The sequence below is a fragment of the Schistocerca nitens genome, chromosome 3, assembly GCF_023898315.1.
Source record: "Schistocerca nitens isolate TAMUIC-IGC-003100 chromosome 3, iqSchNite1.1, whole genome shotgun sequence".
Classification (NCBI taxonomy): Eukaryota; Metazoa; Arthropoda; class Insecta; order Orthoptera; family Acrididae; genus Schistocerca; species Schistocerca nitens.
In genome coordinates, this window is record NC_064616.1 from 670,929,074 (window position 1) to 670,949,520 (window position 20,447).

At 39.3% G+C, this 20,447-nt stretch overlaps 1 protein-coding gene across 1 annotated transcript in view; it reads right to left on the reverse strand.

Moving 5' to 3' along the window:
- The window catches only part of LOC126248632 (zinc finger protein 277), a 123,716-nt gene that overhangs the window by 68,029 nt on the left and 35,240 nt on the right, over nt 1-20,447 (reverse strand). The window contains exon 4 of the mRNA XM_049949807.1: nt 10,651-10,853. Within this exon, the coding sequence (XP_049805764.1) occupies nt 10,651-10,853 (203 nt within the window). The remainder of the gene's footprint in view (nt 1-10,650; nt 10,854-20,447) is intronic.

A 20,447-nucleotide genomic window follows, 5' to 3' on the forward strand; every position in this document is an offset into this window, starting at 1 on the left:
GTTAAAATTTTCTTTCCTGCCATTCAGACATTTTATCCCATTCCTCACAGAGTCAAAAAATCTTGTGGCTACACAGGACTGCACTACTATTTTCAAACTGGGTGGGGGTTATTAATGATGAATTTCACTGGCATGTGTGCACACAGACATATGCCATATTAATAATTATTCATTTTGATGTAAGCTGATTTTTGATGGTAGTTTATTTTATCAGACTAGTTTTGGGCCTTTGCCTATTGTCATCAGTATCTGTATTTCAGGAAACAACTATTTGTTACTCCATGTTATTGATAGTATATAGTGTTTTATGAGTATGTAGGGAAGGACTGTTGTTGTTGTTGTGGTCTTCAGTCCTGAGACTAGTTTGATGCAGCTCTCCATGCTACTCTATCCTGTGCAAGCTTCTTCATCTCCCAGTACCTACTGCAACCTACATCCTTCTGTATGTTTGGTATATTCATCTCTTGGTCTCCCTCTATGATTTTTACCCTCCACGCTGCCCTCCAATACCAAATTGGTGATCCCTTGATGCCTCAGAACATGTCCTACCAACTGATCCCTTCTTCTAGTCAAGTTGTGCCACAAACTTCTCTTCTCCCCAATCCCATTCAACACTTCCTCATTAGTTATGTGATCTACCCATCTAATCTTCAGCATTCTTCTGTAGCACCACATTTCAAAAGCTTCTATTCTCTTCTTGTCCAAACTATTTATCGTCCATGTTTCACTTCCATACATGGCTACACCCCATACAAATACTTTCAGAAACGACTTCCTGACACCGAAATCTATACTCGATGTTAACAAATTTCTCTTCTTCAGAAATACTTTCCTTGCCATTGCCAGTCTACATTTTATATCCACTCTACTTCAACCATCATCAGTTATTTTGCTCCCCAAATAGCAAAACTCCTTTACTACTTTAGGGAAGGAATAAAATGTGTAAAACTAAGTGTGTAACTTCATTGTAGGAGGAAATCAAAGTAGCAAACCAAAACTGAAAATATTAACTATAAGGAAAAAACAGTAGAAGGTGTTAAACCAATATAGCAGACTGCCTGGGCTTGTTGCTCGTAAGAATAAAAAAGGATGAGCCAGACACTTTGCAACAAACTGAAATCCCCAGCCTAAAATCACAAGGCAAGATAAACACAGATGGTGAAAAGATGAACACCAAGTAGAATAGAAAGCACCAGAGGGGGCAAGGAAGAGTTAGAAGGCAAATAGGGTGAAGGCCTGGAAGAGAAGGCCAGACACCCACCCTTAGATCGAGTGATAAAACCCCCCTCTTGAATAAACCATAAAACAAGATCAGGCATTGAGGCGTTGTCACCTAACGCAGCAGGTAGTGCGTCAGGAAGGTTAAAAGTCTGCATTAGGGGGTCTAAATTCGGACAGTCCAACAAGATTTGGAACACTGTCAAGCGAGAACCACAGTGACACTGAGGTGGGTCCTTGCAACATAGGAAGTGACCATAAGTCAACCGCATATGGCTGATGCTGAGCCAGCAAATGACAATGGAGTCCTTGCTAGAGGTTTGCATGTAGGACCTCCAAACATTTGTTATGCTTTCTGTAGTCTGAGAGGGCATGAATGGGCCAAGGAAGCTGGTTACACCTCAGGGGTCACCTGCTGCCACTGGTTGAGTGCTTGTATTCATTTTCATTGCAGCTGAGTTGTCTGCAAGGTCTAGGTCCTCAGGGGATGTTAGAATCTCCATCTCATCCTCAGACGTGAAACTTATAGGGAGTAGTGGTGTGGAGGCCACTGGAGTTTCTTGCTTCCAAACCATTCTTTTCTTCATTGGTTGCCCTCTCAGTGCTCTTTAGGGGCTTGCTGGGAGGGCTACCCTGAAGTGGCTTCAGGTGCAGATGAAGAGAGTGAAGTCATTTGACCAGAAGCTCATGGTTCCTTCAGCCACTGGCTGGTGTCCACTTCTGTATAGGTGGAGACCTTAGAAGGGAGAGTCCCAAAGGACCCCTTCCATGCGAGAGGAGTCGGAGGAGGCTGTTGCTTCTCCGGCTGGGAGGTGGGGACCAGTGACCCTGCTGTTAGGTGGGGCACTGCTCCCAAAGTAGGTGCTTTGGAAGCTACAGAAGAAGAGGAGCCCCCAGCCACCAAATGGAGGGTGGGGGGTGGGGGGTAGGGGGCGTGGGGGGGAGATATAGTTGGGAGGCCCTGAGGGTCCACTGTAGGAGGGATAGAAGAAGGGACTACCATTGACAGCAAGGGCGACGTCGTCTTTGCCTGCGGCATAGGTGGAAACCAGTCAAACAGAGGGCAGCCTGTCATACTTTTTTTTAGCCTCTTGGTAATTGTATTCTATAATTTTCCTCTCCTTTTGAAGAACAGTGCAGTCCAACGAGCAGGGGGAGTGGTGGTCTCCATAGTTGACACAGTTGGGAGGAGGAGAACATGGAGTATTCAGATGCAATGGATGTGTACAATGCTGGAATTGCACCGGAAAGACACAAGCAGACATATTTAAAGACAGAGAGCCCAAACTCTCTGTCTTTAAATATGTCTGCTTGTGTCTGTATATGTGTGGATGGATATGTGTGTGTGTGCGAGTGTATACCCGTCCTTTTTTCCCCCTAAGGTAAGTCTTTCCGCTCCCGGGATTGGAATGACTCCTTACCCTCTCCCTTAAAACCCACATCCTTTCGTCTTTCCCTCTCCTTCCCTCTTTCCTGATGAGGCAACAGTTTGTTGCGAAAGCTTGAATTCTGTGTGTATGTTTGTGTGTCTGTCGACCTGCCAGCACTTTCATTTGGTAAGTCACATCATCTTTGTTTTTAGATATATTACTCCTAGATACTTTGCTGAAGGAGAGAAGTTAATATCTGTCCCACTTAGGATTAAAGATGATAGGAATTCCTAACATTTTGGGCTAATGAGCCAAGAATGACCAACTAATACCCCTCGGGTTTAGGGTGGGTTGAGCTTTGACCCTATATCCTCTGGCCATTTTGATAATGCACACAGGTCAGTATTAAAATTCAATGTAGACTGGCAATGGCAAGGAAAGCATTTCTGAAGAAGAGAAATTTGTTAACATTGAGTATAGATTTGTGTGTCAGGAAGTCGTTTCTGAAAGTATTTGTATGGAGCGTAGCCACATATGGAAGTGAAACGTGGACAATAAATAGTTTGGACAAGAAGAGAATAGAAACTTTCGAAATGTGGTGCTACAGAAGAATGCTGAAGATTTGATGGGTAGATCACATAACTAACGAGGAGGTACTGAATAGAAGTGGAGAGAAGAGAAATTTGTGGCACAACTTGACTAGAAGAAGGGCTAGGTTGGTAGGGCATATTCTGAGGCATCAAGGGATCACCAATTTAGTACTGGAGGGCATTGTGGAGGGTAAAAATTGTAGAGGGAGACCAAGAGATGAATACACTAAACAGATTCAGAAGGATGTAGGTTGCAGTAGGTACTGGGAGATGATGAAGCTTGCACAGGATAGAGTAGCATGGAGAGCTGCATCAAACCAGTCTCTGGACTGAAGACCATAACAACAACATAGCTGTCTTCAGTTTTATTGGTTTTGGACTTCGATTAGATACAACTGAAGGAGGTCATCAGCATACATGTGATGTTTGCTATAGGTATCTGTAGATACCTGCTTGTTACAGCAGTCATTTCAACTATCATCTGCCGAGTCAGCAGATGATGACTGAAGTAATCACTGTATCAAGCAGATATCTATTTGAATGCTGGCCCCTATTTTGACTGGAACCAAGGTTGGAATCTTCCTACACATCGGTCAGGGAGCCTGAAGACAGCATAGTAAATTGCCGAAACTGATAGCCAAAATAAGTTTGGAAATTATTAGACTGCTGAAAGGTGTTTGATTTGACATCCTGACGTGAACAGTCAAGTCCTACAACCATATATGAAAAGGTGGACATGCAGAGACTTGCTGGCAAGATGTCAGGTATGAGTGAAACCACTGCACTGCACTTTGTGAGAAATTTAGGATGCTGAGTTTTGGCAAGTAAAATGTCGAAGTAGACATCGTCAAATGTTTTTCTGACATCTAAGAAGCACATGATAGTTGTCTCATGCCCATCTGTGAGAAGCCTGATGTCATCTGTTACCTTTATTATGGCAGATGTTGTGGAACAATATTTATGAAAACCTGACTGCTATTTGTCTATTAGGTTGTTTTTAGTTAGGTAGTTTATTAGCTGGTCTTGGACTATATATCCTAAAGCCTTGGACAGTGCAGGAAGAATTCAAATAGGTCAGTCATCAGGGGATGCTGTGACAACATCCTGTTTAGGTGGTGGCTTAAGCAGTCCTTGTTTCCAGACCTCAGGGCAAAAATCTTGTTAAGGAGTGGCTGAAGGTATCTGTTATAGTGGGCAGTAGAGTCAATAATATGATTCATCACTTGGACTGTGATGGCACTGTGTCCAGTAGATGCTGATCTGATACACATGATGGCTTTTTTGACAGTATTGTAAGTAACATGCTTTAAGTAGAATTTTTCATGGCTACTTTCATTTACCTCCATGAAGTAATCAATGAGTCCCTGTTTCGTTTGGGGTTCAATTGTGGTTGTAGGTAATGTGAAGTGCCTCTTCAGCTGGAACACTGGAGTCAGCTGCATGTTTTACTTTGACTATAACAAGTCCACACAGGTTTTCCCATAGAACAGTTGATCTGTTTGTTGTTAGTTAAAGTATGGGTATGCTTGAGTTTAGCATTTATCACAGCTTGACTGACTCTGTTCTGCTTCTGCCTGCAAGTAATACAATTTTCAAGTGTAGAGTGTAGTTTGTATGTCTGATGTGCAGTACATATGAGATTTATGAGCTGTTTTAGTCCATCAGTTAGCCATGGTGCAGGTTTCCTTCTTACTTTACTAACCCAGTTTCACCGTCTGTCACCTACCACCATGCAGCTGTGCTAGTTAGTTCTTGTCAGAGTGCTGGTTAGTCATTTTTTATAACTCAGAATATATTTTGAATAAATGGCAGCATCAGATATAAATATTGAAATACTTTTATTTTACTGACTATCTTCAATGTTAAAAATACATAAGAACCATCAGACATGAGGCTCTCAACACAAATGTGGCCCTGTTTATAACAACTATCAAACAGTGGTTATAAATAGGGTCACATTTGTGTTAAGATCCTCATGTCTGATGGTTCTTATGTATTTTTAGCAATGAAGATGGCCACACAGTGGCCAAAATCGATCTGTAAAATAAAGGATTTCATTAGTTAAGACGAATGCTGCCATTTATCCAAAATATATTGACTACAATATGGACGTGGTCCACATTGTTCCCAATGGAATTAGACATAAACATGTTGTTATGCCAGATTTCAATTCAATTCAATTTTTATTATCACATAACATGCCTTATACAATCAAAGATTTCACACTAGACCAATTTGGGACTGCTTTATCAAATGAGATCACAGAATACCACTTAAAACCATTTTGCCTGTAATGAGGAACATTCATATGACCAATTTTATTTATACTCTTTTTAAGGACTTGCAGCCAGAGGATTAAGACAACATATTAAGGTTTAGTTGCCCCTATCATAATAGATACATCAATGAAGGGCACTTGACAGTGGCTAAAACATTGGTACATCATACTGAAACATGATGCCATCTACAACCCACAAGTGGTGACTTATTTTGCCAGTGAAAGCCTATGAGCATAGCTCAAAAATGTACTTGATACTATATGAGATGTGGAAGCAGCAACCATATCAACACAGATGAAAACAGTATCTGACACTTGAATTATGCTAGGTCCTGTTGCTGAGCAATAGTAAAACTTCTGTCTCTCAGGAAACACAGGGGGCAACCAGATTTAAGACATTAGTACAAATGACAATCACCTTTTTCAACTTTTCTTCCCCGTTTAATTCTGAAATACCTGCAAGAAAAATAATTGTCAACGGACACTATGGAGCTCCAAAGTCTTAATTGTATACGAAGTCTAACTCAATAGACCACAACTACAGCACAACTACAGTCAAACTTGGATGCATGAACAACTGCCCAAATGATACAATAGGAGATGCAGGTCTCTATCACTACACTCATTTAATTCAAACCACCCAAAATTTGGTTCATTGAAGCTTCTAAAGGAGCAGAAGAGACACTTGGCATGTAGTTCTACGAGTTACAGCTCGTTGATGAAAAAATACATCATTTGAAACAATAAAAGTCCAGTAGCCATGTAGATGTAGAAACCGAACACTGTTTGACTATAAGGAACTATTGGTTGCACAAAGAATTCAGAGAAGAAATACACAATGGAATAAACACAAGGCTTGATGTGAAAGTAACAGAGTATAGCAAAGGGGAATGTTAACCTACATGGGTTGGCAAAACAGCACCCATGAGATTATTATGGAGTTTGCTGTCATAAACAATTAACTAAGTAAGATATTACAAGCCACTTTTAAGTGTTTCTTGCTTACATAAATATAATTTAAATGTAGCTATCTTAACATTGTGTTAAATATAATAAAACATCGTTAAAAATGAATTTTCTTTCTTGCACTAGTGGATATTTTCTAGGCTTAACTTTTTTACCTATGAGAATTTTGTATTTTTTTATCCGTGCTGTTTTTATTTTATTGAATCTACAGTTAATGTTTTATAAAACTGAACAGCCACAAGTGAGAAGTGTGGATTATGATTCAGGTTCATTAAACTAGGAGTTTTTAACAAAAATTGTAGCTTGTGATTTAATTGGGAAACTGCAGTGTGAAGAGAAAGAGGTGCTCAATGAGGCTTTTCCATGGAATTTTTCACTTAAAACTAACATGTATGACCATTTCCCTCAGTCTCAAAGTGAAGCCAATTCCAATTTCCTCCTCTTAGTTTTTCAGTCAAACACAATTTTTTTCTTCTCTCTTCATAATTTGCATCCCACTGCTTCCATTCTACCTATCTCTTTTTCCCACTTCTTCTACCATGTTGATCACTTACATGGTTCAAAGTCTAAATGTATCTCCCAACGTATTCTTTTATACTAATCTTAATAAGTAAATGCCAACTGTTTTATTTTGGCTATAGCTCTTACTGTCTTTACTATTCCTGTCACAACTATTTCTAAATATAAGACGTACTGTAAAATGTCTATCATAATGAAAGTAAAGAGAAAATATGAAACCTGTCTAATTAAATATAAGTGAATCTTGTTGTTGTTGTGGTCTTCAGTCCTGAGACTGGTTTGATGCAGCTCTCCATGCTACTCTATCCTGTGCAAGCTTCTTCATCTCCCAGTACCTACTGCAACCTACATCCTTCTGAATCTGCTTAGTGTATTGATCTCTTGGTCTCCCTCTATGATTTTTACCCTCCACGCTGCCCTCCAATGCTAAATTTGTGATCCCTTGATGCCTCAAAACATGTCCTACCAACCGATCACTTCTTCTAGTCAAGTTGAGCCACAAACTTCTCTTCTCCCCAATCCTATTCAATACCTCCTCATTAGTTACGTGATCTACCCACCTTATCTTCAGCATTCTTCTGTAGCACCACATTTCGAAAGCTTCTATTCTCTTCTTGTCCAAACTGTTTATCGTCCATGTTTCACTTCCATACATGGCTACACTCCATACAAATACTTTCAGAAACGACTTCCTGACACTTAAATCTATACTCGATGTTAACAAATTTCTCTTCTTCAGAAACGATTTCCTTGCCATTGCCAGTCTACATTTTATATCCTCTCTACTTCGACCATCATCAGTTATTTTGCTCCCTAAATAGCAAAACTCCTTTACTACTTTAAGTGTCTCATTTCCTAATCTAATTCCCTCAGCATCACCCGACTTAATTTGACTACATTCCATTATCCTCGTTTTGTTTTTATTGATGTTCATCTTATATCCTCCTTTCAAGACACTGTCCATTCCGTTCAACTGCTCTTCCAAGTCCTTTGCTGTCTCTGACAGAATTACAATGTCATCGGCGAACCTCAAAGATTTTACTTCTTCTCCATGAATTTTAATACCTACTCCGAATTTTTCTTTTGTTTCCTTTACTGCTTGCTCAATATACAGATTGAATAACATCGGGGAGAGGCTACAACCCTGTCTCACTCCCTTCCCAACCACTGCTTCCCTTTCATGCCCCTCGACTCTTATAACTGCCATCTGGTTTCTGTACAAATTGTAAATAGCCTTTCGCTCCCTGTATTTTACCCCTGCCACCTTCAGAATTTGAAAGAGAGTATTCCAGTTAACGTTGTCAAAAGCTTTCTCTAAGTCTACAAATGCTAGAAACATAGGTTTGCCTTTCCTTAATCTGACTTCTAAGATAAGTCGTAAGGTTAGTATTGTCTCACGTGTTCCAACATTTCTACGGAATCCAAACTGATCTTCCCCGAGGTCCGCTTCTACCAGTTATTCCATTCGTCTGTAAAGAATTCGCGTTAGTATTTTGCAGCTGTGACTTATTAAACTGATAGTTCGGTAATTTTCACATCTGTCAACACCTGCTTTCTTTGGTATTGGAATTATTATATTCTTCTTGAAGTCTGTGGGTATTTCGCCTGTCTCATACATCTTGATCACCAGATGGTAGAGTTTTGTCATGACTGGCTCTCCCAAGGCCATCAGTAGTTCTAATGGAATGTTGTCTACTCCCGGGGCCTTGTTTCGACTCAGGTCTTTCAGTGCTCTGTCAAACTCTTCACGCAGTATCTTATCTCCCATTTCATCTTCATCTACATCCTCTTCCATTTCCATAATACTGTCCTCAAGTACATCGCCCTTGTATAAACCCTCTATATACTCCTTCCACCTTTCTGCCTTCCCATCTTTGCTTAGAACTGGGTTGCCATCTGAGCTCTTGATATTCATACAAGTGGTTCTCTTCTCTCCAAAGGTCTCTTTAATTTTCCTGTAGGCAGTATCTATCTTACACCTAGTGAGACAAGCCTCTACATCCTTACATTTGTCCTCTAGCCATCCCTGCTTAGCCATTCTGCACTTTCTGTCGATCTCATTTTTGAGACGTTTGTATTCCCTTTTGCCTGCTTCATTTACTGCATTTTTATATTTTCTCCTTTCATCAATTAAATTCAATATTTCTTCTGTTACCCAAGGATTTCTATTAGCCCTCGTCTTTTTACCTACTTGATCCTCTGCTGCCTTCACTACTTCATCCCTCAGAGCTACCCATTCTTCTTCTACTGTATTTCTTTCCCCCATTCCTGTCAATTGTTCCCTTATGCTCTCCCTGAAACTCTCTACAACCTCTGGTTCTTTCAGTTTAGCCAGGTCCAATCTCCTTAAATTCCCACCTTTTTGCAGTTTCTTCAGTTTCAATCTGCAGTTCATAACCAATAGATTGTGGTCAGAATCCACATCTGCCCCTGGAAATGTCTTACAATTTAAAACCTGGTTCCTAATTCTCTGTCTTACCATTATATAATCTATCTGATACCTCTTAGTATCTCCAGGATTCTTCCAGGTATACAACCTTCTTTTATGATTCTTGAACCAAGTGTTAGCTATGATTAAGTTATGCTCTGTGCAAAATTCTACAAGGCGGCTTCCTCTTTCATTTCTTCCCCCCAATCCATATTCACCTACTATGTTTCCTTCTCTCCCTTTTCCTACTGACGAATTCCAGTCACCCATGACTATTAAATTTTCGTCTCCCTTCACTACCTGAATAATTTCTTTTATCTCGTCATACATTTCATCAATTTCTTCATCATCTGCAGAGCTAGTTGGCATATAAACTTGTACTACTGTCGTAGGCATGGGCTTCGTGTCTATCTTGGCCACAATAATGCGTTCACTATGCTGTTTGTAGTAGCTAACCCGCACTCCTATTTTTTTATTCATTATTAAACCTACTCCTGCATTACCCCTATTTGATTTTGTATTTATAACCCTGTAATCACCTGACCAAAAGTCTTGTTCCTCCTGCCACCGAACTTCACTAATTCCCACTATATCTAACTTTAACCTATCCATTTCCCTTTTTAAATTTTCTAACCTACCTGCCCGATTAAGGGATCTGACATTCCACGCTCCGATCCGTAGAATGCCAGTTTTCTTTCTCCTGATAACGACGTCCTCTTGAGTAGTCCCCGCCCGGAGATCCGAATGGGGGAATATTTTACCTCCGGAATATTTTACCCAAGAGGACGCCATCATCATTTAATCATACAGTAAAGCTGCATGTCCTCGGGAAAAATTACGGCTGTAGTTTCCCCTTGCTTTCAGCCGTTCGCAGTACCAGCACACCAAGGCCGTTTTGGTTAATGTTACAAGGCCAGATCAGTCAATCATCCAGACTGTTGCCCCTGCAACTACTGAAAAGGCTGCTGCCCCTCATCAGGAACCACATGTTTGTCTGGCCTCTCAACAGATATCCCTCCGTTGTGGTTGCACCTACGGTACGGCCATCTGTATCGCTGAGGCACGCAAGCCACCCCACCAACGGCAAGGTCCATGGTTCATGGGGGAAGAAGTGAATCTTGTGGTTCCAATATTCCCATGATAGGTACGTCAGTGATTTAAAAAAAAAAGTGTTCCAATGTTTACTGAGAAGTTACTCAGAATTTTAATAATTCAATTTGATCCTGCTTAGTGAAACTAAATGCAGTCAAGCTTTACATTTATATTCAAAATGGCTCTTACCTCTCTAACGTTTTTTGCAATTTGTCAATTAATTCATCCGTGAATACTAAATTGTCAGGATGTCCAATTTTTAAATTATGAATGACGGCCAGGTGATTAAAGTAATTTGCTCTTGTGCCAGTCAGATGCGTTTTACATAATAAACATTCTCTTGAAAATGTTTTATCTTGCCTTTCTCTGTCTTGGCATGCCAAAACTGCTTCCTGAAAAAAGGTTTAAACAGATCTGCAGATTCTATGAAACATGAATTTGCTATACTATTTCAAATACCAGATAGCAAAGAGATGAAACATATTTAAAGAACATTTTGAAATTATCCTGTCATTTCATGTGATTCCAAACAGTGGTTAAGCTTCTCATGCATGACATCAGTAAATACAACAATACCATGACTTCCAAGTAGCACATGAATGACAATACATTAAATAATCATAAATCTAATTATTATTCAGCTTGGTACTCTCATGCTTACTATAAGAACACATAATGAAACACACTGTTTTCTCTGTTCATCATACCTAGTAAGGGTACTAGACTGATGAACAAAGCTCAAAAATCAGTTTAACTAATGTTTTGTAAACTACTACTTTTGTGAATAAGTTCTTTTTTCCTTACGATTCTTTCATAAATCTCTGACTGGGATCTTTTTTCCCCACAGACAGTTTTATGTAGTCATGCCACTTCAGGTTACTTTTGTTGTTGTGACCCACAATTTGATATGACTGCTAATCTTTACACCAATATCGATCCTATGAAGTCCTTCCTGCATTTTGCTACAATTTTCTGGTGTTTTCACTTCCTTTATATAACAGTGTCATCTGCGAAATGGCTCAGAGAGCTTCCAACATTTTCCAGCATATAATTTTTACACATCATGAACAGTAATAGTGCACTTCCAACGTTACTTTCACATCCAAACAATTTCATCTGATTATGAAAAACTTCTAACAGCTACTGAATCCAATTAAAAAACTGGTTCAACATACTGCAAGCTTGTATTTTGTTCACTAGGCAAGATTGTGGAACTGAATAGAATGCCTTTTGGAAGTCCTGGCAATCACCAAACAAAGTTTTGATATACTGCTCTCTGTACCTCACAAACTAACAGATTGAGCTGTGTTTTACAATATCACTGTTTGAGGAATTAATACTGAATCCTATAAAGATTTTCCTTCCCCAAAAATGGTGTAATACACAAGTACAGAATGAGTTCCATAATTCTACAACAGGCTGAAATCAGCAATATAGAACTATAATTCTTGAAAACAGGGATAACTGTGCCTTTACCCTATCATTTGGAACACTGCTTCTCCAATGACTAGGTATGAGCTTATGCTAGGAGGGGTACAAGTGTTTTCACGTAATCTCTTTATAGAATCAAATTATTTCAATTGCTTTTCTATGATTGAAGAGTGAACCTGTATTATATTATCCACAGTGAAAATTTCTGAGACCAAATTCAGCATTTCAGCTTTCTGCCTGTTATCTTCCATTCTGGCATTAGTACAATCACTAAGAGAATGTATAGATGATGTCTACGTTAACTTTATGTAAGATTAAAATTTAATAGGATTTTCACTTGACTGATTAGAAAAACATTTCTTTAGACTTTACTGGATACTTCTGGCATTACTCTCCTCGTGTTAATTGTGGTTTCAATAGGCTTTTGTTTGTCAATAATGCATGTTAAACCTGCAACAAACCTCTCTTTTCCTTCATAGCAACTATGTAACACAGCTACTGAACCATGACAGATCTTTCCCATGAATCACAACCTTGATCATCACATACATATCTAAAACACACTGAACAATATCTTCGTATCAAGGTATGAATGTCTGATGCTGACTGCTTGGGTTATCTACGATCAGTTTCCTGTCACACTTACAAAGCAAAAATATCTTCCAACTTCTTTTTGGCATGTATTTTAACTCGATGCAACAACAGTTTAACAATTATCGAATACTTCCTCTAAAGTAACTGAACTAAAAAGTTCAGGGACATTAGATACTCTGAAAGTTGCCCTTACAAATAAATTCTCTGACTCTTCAAGGTACATACAGAACAATTTCAATGAATCACTGCCTCTCAGACGAGTTTTAATCACATGACACTCTTATTCTATGGCTGACCAGTTATAGTCTTCTGGCTGTCACCATATCTGCAATGTTCTTCAAATTTTCTCTGAAGCATTCTGCTATTACAGGTCTTGAGGCAGGAGATCTGCCAGAGCAGCCAAGTAGCATGTTTCACTCACTTTTCTACATTTACATCTGCATCTACATAGATACTCCGTAAGCCACTGTACGGTGTGTGGCGGAGGGTACCCTGTACCACTAATAGTCATTTTTTTACTGTTTCACTCACAAATAGAGTGTGGGAAAAATTACTGTCTGTATGCCTCCAATGCTCCCTAAATTCTCGTATCTTATCTTTATGGTCCTTACGCGCAACAGATGTTGGCAGCAATAGAATCGATTGGCAGTCAGCTTCAAATGCTGGTTCTCTAAATTGTCTCAGTTGTGTTTCTCGAAAAGAACCTTTGATGCTTGTGTTAATCATAATATTTTGCATCTAAAATTTATAATATCCTGACTAGATATTACTGAATTCTTTATAGCAGTAAATAAGCTATCACCAATGGCATCTAGATTACCTTTGCAATACGTACTAAAATTGGAATTTACATGACTGACTTTCATTTCTAGTTTCAGTTAGCTTTCAGCTCCTCATACAGTATGAGCCTTATTACTGTTAATAATTGAGAGTAATGCTGTGATGCTTTTGCAGTTTGTAGCACTTATCCAATATACTGATTATGTAATATCTGTAACCACTAAATTCATTGAAAAAGATAAAATATGAATATTTTTCTCTATTTTGAAGTTTTTTTTTAAAATGCCATTTTAAAATAATGTCCTTTTATTTACATATGCACCAACTGTTAATTAATGTAGCTTGTTCATGCATAAGGACTATAGTAATGCAAGTAGTAGGAAAAGACACGGGGAAGCCCCTTCATGCCTGAAATATTACCGTGTGAAAGGAAAAGGTGCAGAGGTGTGAAGTAAGCACACCAAGGGATTTTGGCAGCACCTGTCTGTAGTTATACTTTGCAGTGTGAACATCAAGTTTTCAGTGAGGCTAAAGTTATTATGAAAGTGAGTTAAAATGCCTTGGATGGTGCTGGCTATTAGCAGCAGCAATATTGAATTTATTGGTCTGCTCTAAATTTATAATTATGACACCAAGAATGGAAGTATAGAGCATGTTACATCATGAGCCACGACAGCACCATACTGCATTACATCACCACCAAGATCATCTCCACATACACCCTCAGGCAAAGTAATGTTTTAGTTTTGTATTTTCACACATGAACTAGTGTTGGCTGAAGTTTCTGCAACATAATTGTTAAAGTGCAGCAGTGTATTATATACTTTACTCTGCCCTGTTAATCTCCTATTTTGATTCCATGAATAGTCCAAGCACTGATTCAAAGTGAAAGTGTTGAGATAAGTAATGGAAAAAAATTATTTATAAGAAAATATTGAAATAACTGCAGTCATTTTACTGATTTGCAAACAGGTCTTAATTCAAAGTGCTCCAGGTGTTAGAGATTTCAGTTCACTTAATACCAGAAGCATAGTTACTTAAAGTGCAACAAAAAGTTGTGATATCAAAGTTATTTAAGATAATATAAAAATTACAAGCCAAATCAGTGATTACAAGGGAAGTTATTGGTCATAACTGTTTAAGGGCCTACACCAATTATACCTGTGCAACAAGTTTGTAATCAGTACAGTTAGTTTATTTATGTTGATGTGTATATTCTGCTAGCGTTTATTCTTGAATGTGTTGATGGGTGAAAGTTACAAGACCGAACAGTTTAATGTGTGTCATGAGGATCCCAACACTCAAGCAGCACTAAGAAATTGGTTGTGCAAGCTTTCTGTCCATGGTCTCCTTTATAGTCTCACTCCCAGGACTCTCCCAATCAACCGTAGTTAACCATTCACCTTCCCTACAAGTGACCTTACATACTCATTCCATTTCATGTCATTTCACAACATTATGCATCAGTATTTAATTAACATTGCCGAGTTACACACCGTATCATAAATAATGTATTTGTATAGGACAACAGTCTTGTAATTTTCAATCATTATAAACAATTACCCAGATTTCATCACACCAAAAAGAAATTCTGATCATATCACCCTTGATCCTACTACAGTCACTCAATGATGACACTTTCAGATATACCATCTCATCAGCAAACAGTCTCAGATACCCATCCACCACATGTGACACACTGTTTATCCACATAGAGAACAGCACTAGTTCTATCATACAGCCATGGGACACTGTTGACTACATGCACCTCATAACTGTTCTAAGGCACTAGGCAACAGCCGAGCAGCCAGTACCCATGTCCACCTTCCACCCAGCAACCGTTGTTCCCCCTCAGGTAAGGAGAAACCACATGGGTCAAGCATATCACAAGGTGAAGTGATATATGAGAGTTAATCATAAAGTTTTAATTATCAAACCAGAAAAATAAAATTACAGTGTTAATTTTTTGATGGTGTGCACGTACATCTGAAATCACAAAAAACTGTGATGGCTGAAATTTGAATTGCCCACCATGTTACACGGGTGCTGATCACATTATGTAGTGTACAAAACTACTCATAAAAGTGAAGGACCCTTGTAACTTGGTGTAACTGAGGGAGCTACACCTCACTGACACACTCTATAAATCAACAAGAATATCTACCCGGTGTCATTCCTACAACTTAAGATGTAGGAAAGGCAAATGAAGTCATGAGGTGTAATCAGAGATGGAACTACAATAAGAAATACCTGAATACAGCAGAACTTATTGTCCAGTGACTGTAGTTTGGTGGCACAGTTAATAGACTGATGAGCACCTGCAAGACTGCAGGATTTCGACTGAATCCTACTTTTGGCAATTATTTTTCGTTTGACTGTGTTAATTTTTCTATAGAAAACACTAAATTACCTGAACAAACAGGTCAGGCTCTTAATCATATTTTTTGGCTCTCAAAAGGACATAGCCTGCAGTTCCTTTACCCTAAATGTTTCAGCCAAAGCCCTTTCACATCAATGACTATTTGCACCCTTTGAGAGACTTAATCTATTAGGTGAGTAGTTAATTTCACCTTTTCTGCCACCTCCCCCAGGCAGATTGATTATCGAGGTTGCACGGTGCAGCTTTAGGCCAGTTTTTGTGCAAGGTCTGTTTCACCTCTGCCCAAAGTGTTTGAATGGGGCTGCGGTCTGATGCAGAAGGGTGCAAGTGGAGAAGAAAAATCTAATTCTGTTCTGCAAACCATTCCTATTCCATAGTGGACATGTGCACTGGAGATAATACTGCTGGAAACAGGTGAATTATGATACAATTACTGCACAGAGGAGATCCAAACAAGACCCTGTGAGCTTAGCACCTGAAAACATTGAGCTGCATACTGCAAGTGTGAATGTCCAGTCTCTGCTAGCTCATCTTGACAAGTTCTGTCTTATATTTAAAGGCATAGACATCCATGTAATACTTCTGTCGGAGACCCGGCTCAGTAAATCTAGATGGCTACACTACCCTAGACAAGTTTGGAACACCATGCTGCATATTACAATGGAGCAAGATGGGAGTGATGTATGTGAGTTATCAATTAGAATACAGAATAGTATGAACAAATTAATGATTAATAACGACACAGTATTGTATGGATAATTACTGTACATATACATACATATTGGTACTGCTCAGTTTTATATAAACTGACTGTACCTGTCCAAGTAGCTCTATTAAACATGCCATGTGGTGACAGCCTACAGCACGACCATGCATAGAAGCGTTGTTTACAGTTCTGTTCTATTGTAGTTCTGTTTGTATGAACGGTGGACATGCCGCAAAAGAAGGTAGTACATGTAGTGATAGTAATTGAAAATGGCACCCAAAGTTCCAGATTCCTTTTGATTCACTGGTAAAGATAATCACTTTGCACCAGGAAAGCAATAGTGTCCAACAAATATGAAAGAAATTGAAGATTTCCATCAGCGGAGTTGTCAAGACCATACACCAACATAGAGATACTGGCTCCTAGGATAATTGCCCTCACTCAGTAGCACCCAGTGGGTAATTCCAACTGTGATGCACGGAGAGGATTCTGTAATAGTATGGGGATCTCTCAGAGGGAATACAGTCTGATATGGTGAAAGCAGATGGAAAAATGAACCAGAAGGATTATCATGCCATTCTCCATCAACATACTCAGCCATCTGATTTGCATCTGACTAGGAAGGGGTATGTCTTGCAGCAAGATAACATAAAATGTGCATCCTGTCTGCCTCAGAACTATATCCATAGGTTCAGAAATTTTTTAGAAAGATGAAATAGCCTCTGCAGCCGCTGATTGTAACCCAATGGAGCTACTATGGGGTGAACTGGATAGGAGGATCTGAAAATGCGAAATCATTGGTGGGACACACTTGTGGGACGTCATGCAGCAAGAGAGGAGAGTAATTCCAACTGAAACCTTGGCAAAACTGATGCATTGCACGCTGAGCGTATGCTAGGCAGTGATTAAAGCAAATGGTGGCTGTCTTGAGGAATCTGAAATTTAATACTTCTATTTAGCTATGTATTCTTGAGCTTAATAAACATTTAGAAAACAATGAAATGCAATTTTATAATGTATTTTCTTCCTTTCCATTGTCCATAATCACTTGGTGTTTCTAAACTTATAGAGGGTAGTGTACTTATTTCTATGACAAGCCATATGTAACTGACGAGGGGAGGAGTAGGGGCATACATAATGCCTGACTTTATCACCTATAATTCTACACACATCCAACAATAATGAAGGTACACAAGTGGAATATATGTTCATAGAGATCAAATAACTTAACAGAAATTTCCTGATGGATATCCTCAACAAGCTCCCAAAAGTAGGTGGGTTTGCCTGCTTCGAAACTGCTCTTTCAAGTCTCGAATCAACATACAAGCATATAATTATAGCTGTGACATTAACATAAATTTTCCATACAATAGTCCTTCCAGTGTGAAATTTCTTCAAATATGTCACTATTTTGCCTTGCTCCTTCCCATCGTACAAACAGTTGTCATACTCTCATTGCTGTATTTGCAGCAAAATCTCCAGAGTAATTCGTACTTCTCAAATATCTGCACCTGGCACATCCATCTATGACATAATTTTCATGATGTACTCACTAGAATATCCCAGAAAGAAACAGCAGCTGACTACATAACAAAAATTCAAACACATTAATTTATCTGAACTTGCAACTGAGGACCAGAAATAGTTTGGGGGAAGTGTTCTATTCCCTTCTCAGACATAAATGAAAAACTTCATGGATTTACTAACAAACTTACTTAATTATATGACTAATGTGCTCTTCTAAAGCCTGCACAGGTAAGAAGGAAACCTGCACCTTGGCTGACTGAAGAACTAAAATAGTTCATGAATCTTATAGATACTGCACATAGGCACACAAACTAAACCTCACACCTGAAAATCATGTTGCTTACAAGCAGAACAGAGACAGTCAGATTGTGAGAAGTGATAAACTCAAACATGCACATACATTAACCAACAAAAGAAATAGACCAGCTATCCTATCAATAAACCTGCTTGGTTTTGGTACAAGCAAGGTAAAAGCTGCAGTTGATCCCATTGACCCAGTCAAAACTGAACCAGAACTTCAGATTACCTACAACTACACTTAAATCACAAACAAAACAGAGAATCATTGATTACTTCATGGGGTTAAATGACCGTAGCCATGAAAAATTCTATCTAAAGCACATTACTTACGATACCGCCAAAAAAGCCATCATGTGTATGAGATCAGCATCTACTGGACACAATGCAGTCACAGTCCAAGTGATAAAGCCTATTACTGACTCTACTGCCCACTAGAACAAATATCTTCAGCCAATCCTTAAATAGTGCTTTCCCTGGGGGCTGGAAATGACTGCTTAAGCCACCACCTAAACAGGATGTTGCTACAGCATCCTCTGATGACTGACCTATTTGCATTCTTCCTGCACCATCCAAGGCTTCAGGCTATATAGTCTATGACCAGCTAATGAACTACCTCACTACAAACAACCTGCTAAACAAATACTAATCACTGTCAGAAAATGAAGCCATCCTTATGATCTTATTTATTGTGTAGCTACCAGTTTCAACACTTCAATGCACCATCTTCAGGACTTAATTGATGCTGAAGGAGTTTTCAAGATACATATACATGCTGCATCAGTGGCCAACATGGCTGGTTTATGAAGACTACCTACAGAATGACATAAAAATAATGAATACCAGAAGGTAACCTGGTCTGAAGTAAGGTCCCACAATGGAATGCCGCACCACCTTGTCTGGCTGGTCCCACATTTCTTGGCAGTATGTGTCATGTCACCATGCAGACTGATAAGCATCATAGCCATAACAGCTTCTTCATGTGCTCTGCCGGTTACAGTCTTTGCCCTCATCCTCTAACACTGATGCTGCCTTTTCACACTAGTGACCTAATAATTTGTGCAATTGCCTTGGGTGACGGACAGCTACACTCAGGACAGACATACCATTGTACTGTTTTGACAGCATTTCACATCACCGTATAAAAGTAGCATGCTTAACTTTTCCTCATTGGTGTACATGTCTGTATGTGAGGAATGTTGAAGCAGAAATGACCTGCCGATATACCACACAGTTCTTGCTAGTTTTGCAATACAGGCAAGTAAACAGTGGAATGGCTTGATACAACAACATAGCCCAGCACGAGCACATTTATGCAACATAACAGCTGATTCTGGCTGACTTGCCTTTCAGTTTCAGAACACTTCTCTGATTCTTTTGTGAATAGTTTCAACCTCAAAATTAACAGCCAGGCGAGCTTACACACAGCTGGGCAAATAGCTTAAGTGTGGGTCAGGCCATAGCGTATGCAGCTGTACTCCGTGGGCAAGTACGTGTGGCAGGGGTGGTCAAGCAGCTCGTGCATGCACAGAATGCATGCTATAGGGCCATACGACAGGTAGTCTATACTACCTCTACCTAACAGTGAGCACATTGGGGTATGGGCAAGGGAACCCTAGCCCCATGTAGTAGTGTAGGAGCAGCCTACCTTAGGCAGTAAGAACACACAATCTGACAGGAAGTTATCCATAGGCTGTTGTGAGGTGTGTACAAAGGGCAGATAGGATATATTGGGGCAGTTAACCCACATAACAATGCTCTTACCACATTGCAGCAAGTGGCTAACATTGCATGTAGTGTCACTGAATGGCTCCTCAGTCCTGAAAGCCTCTCTGTAACTGTGAATGGACTCTAAAATGCAACGTTCAACTCACATACCACCTAGAGCTGACTGTGGTCTGGTCTTTAACTGTCAATGATTCAGTCATGTATAATGCCTTCCAAATGTGTTCACTGTGCCATCCTGCTTCCCTAACAAGCCAATACAGTGGGCTAAATGAGTGCAGTACACTCAAACACTATACGCAGGACCTCTGCCCACACGAACAGTAGCAGGCACACTATGTGGTTTCATACCGTTGTGCTACACCTGAGGGTAAGACAAAAGTTTTCTGTTCAAGGTGAAGAGAACAATAATACAATGAACTTTTGTTTTGTTAGATTGGTACACAATGTGCAATAACTTAAGTGTCAAGTTGATCAGCAGAATAGTTTTGCTTGAACAACTTTTTAAATAAATACTGTTTTGTATATTTTGTTCAAGTGCATAAA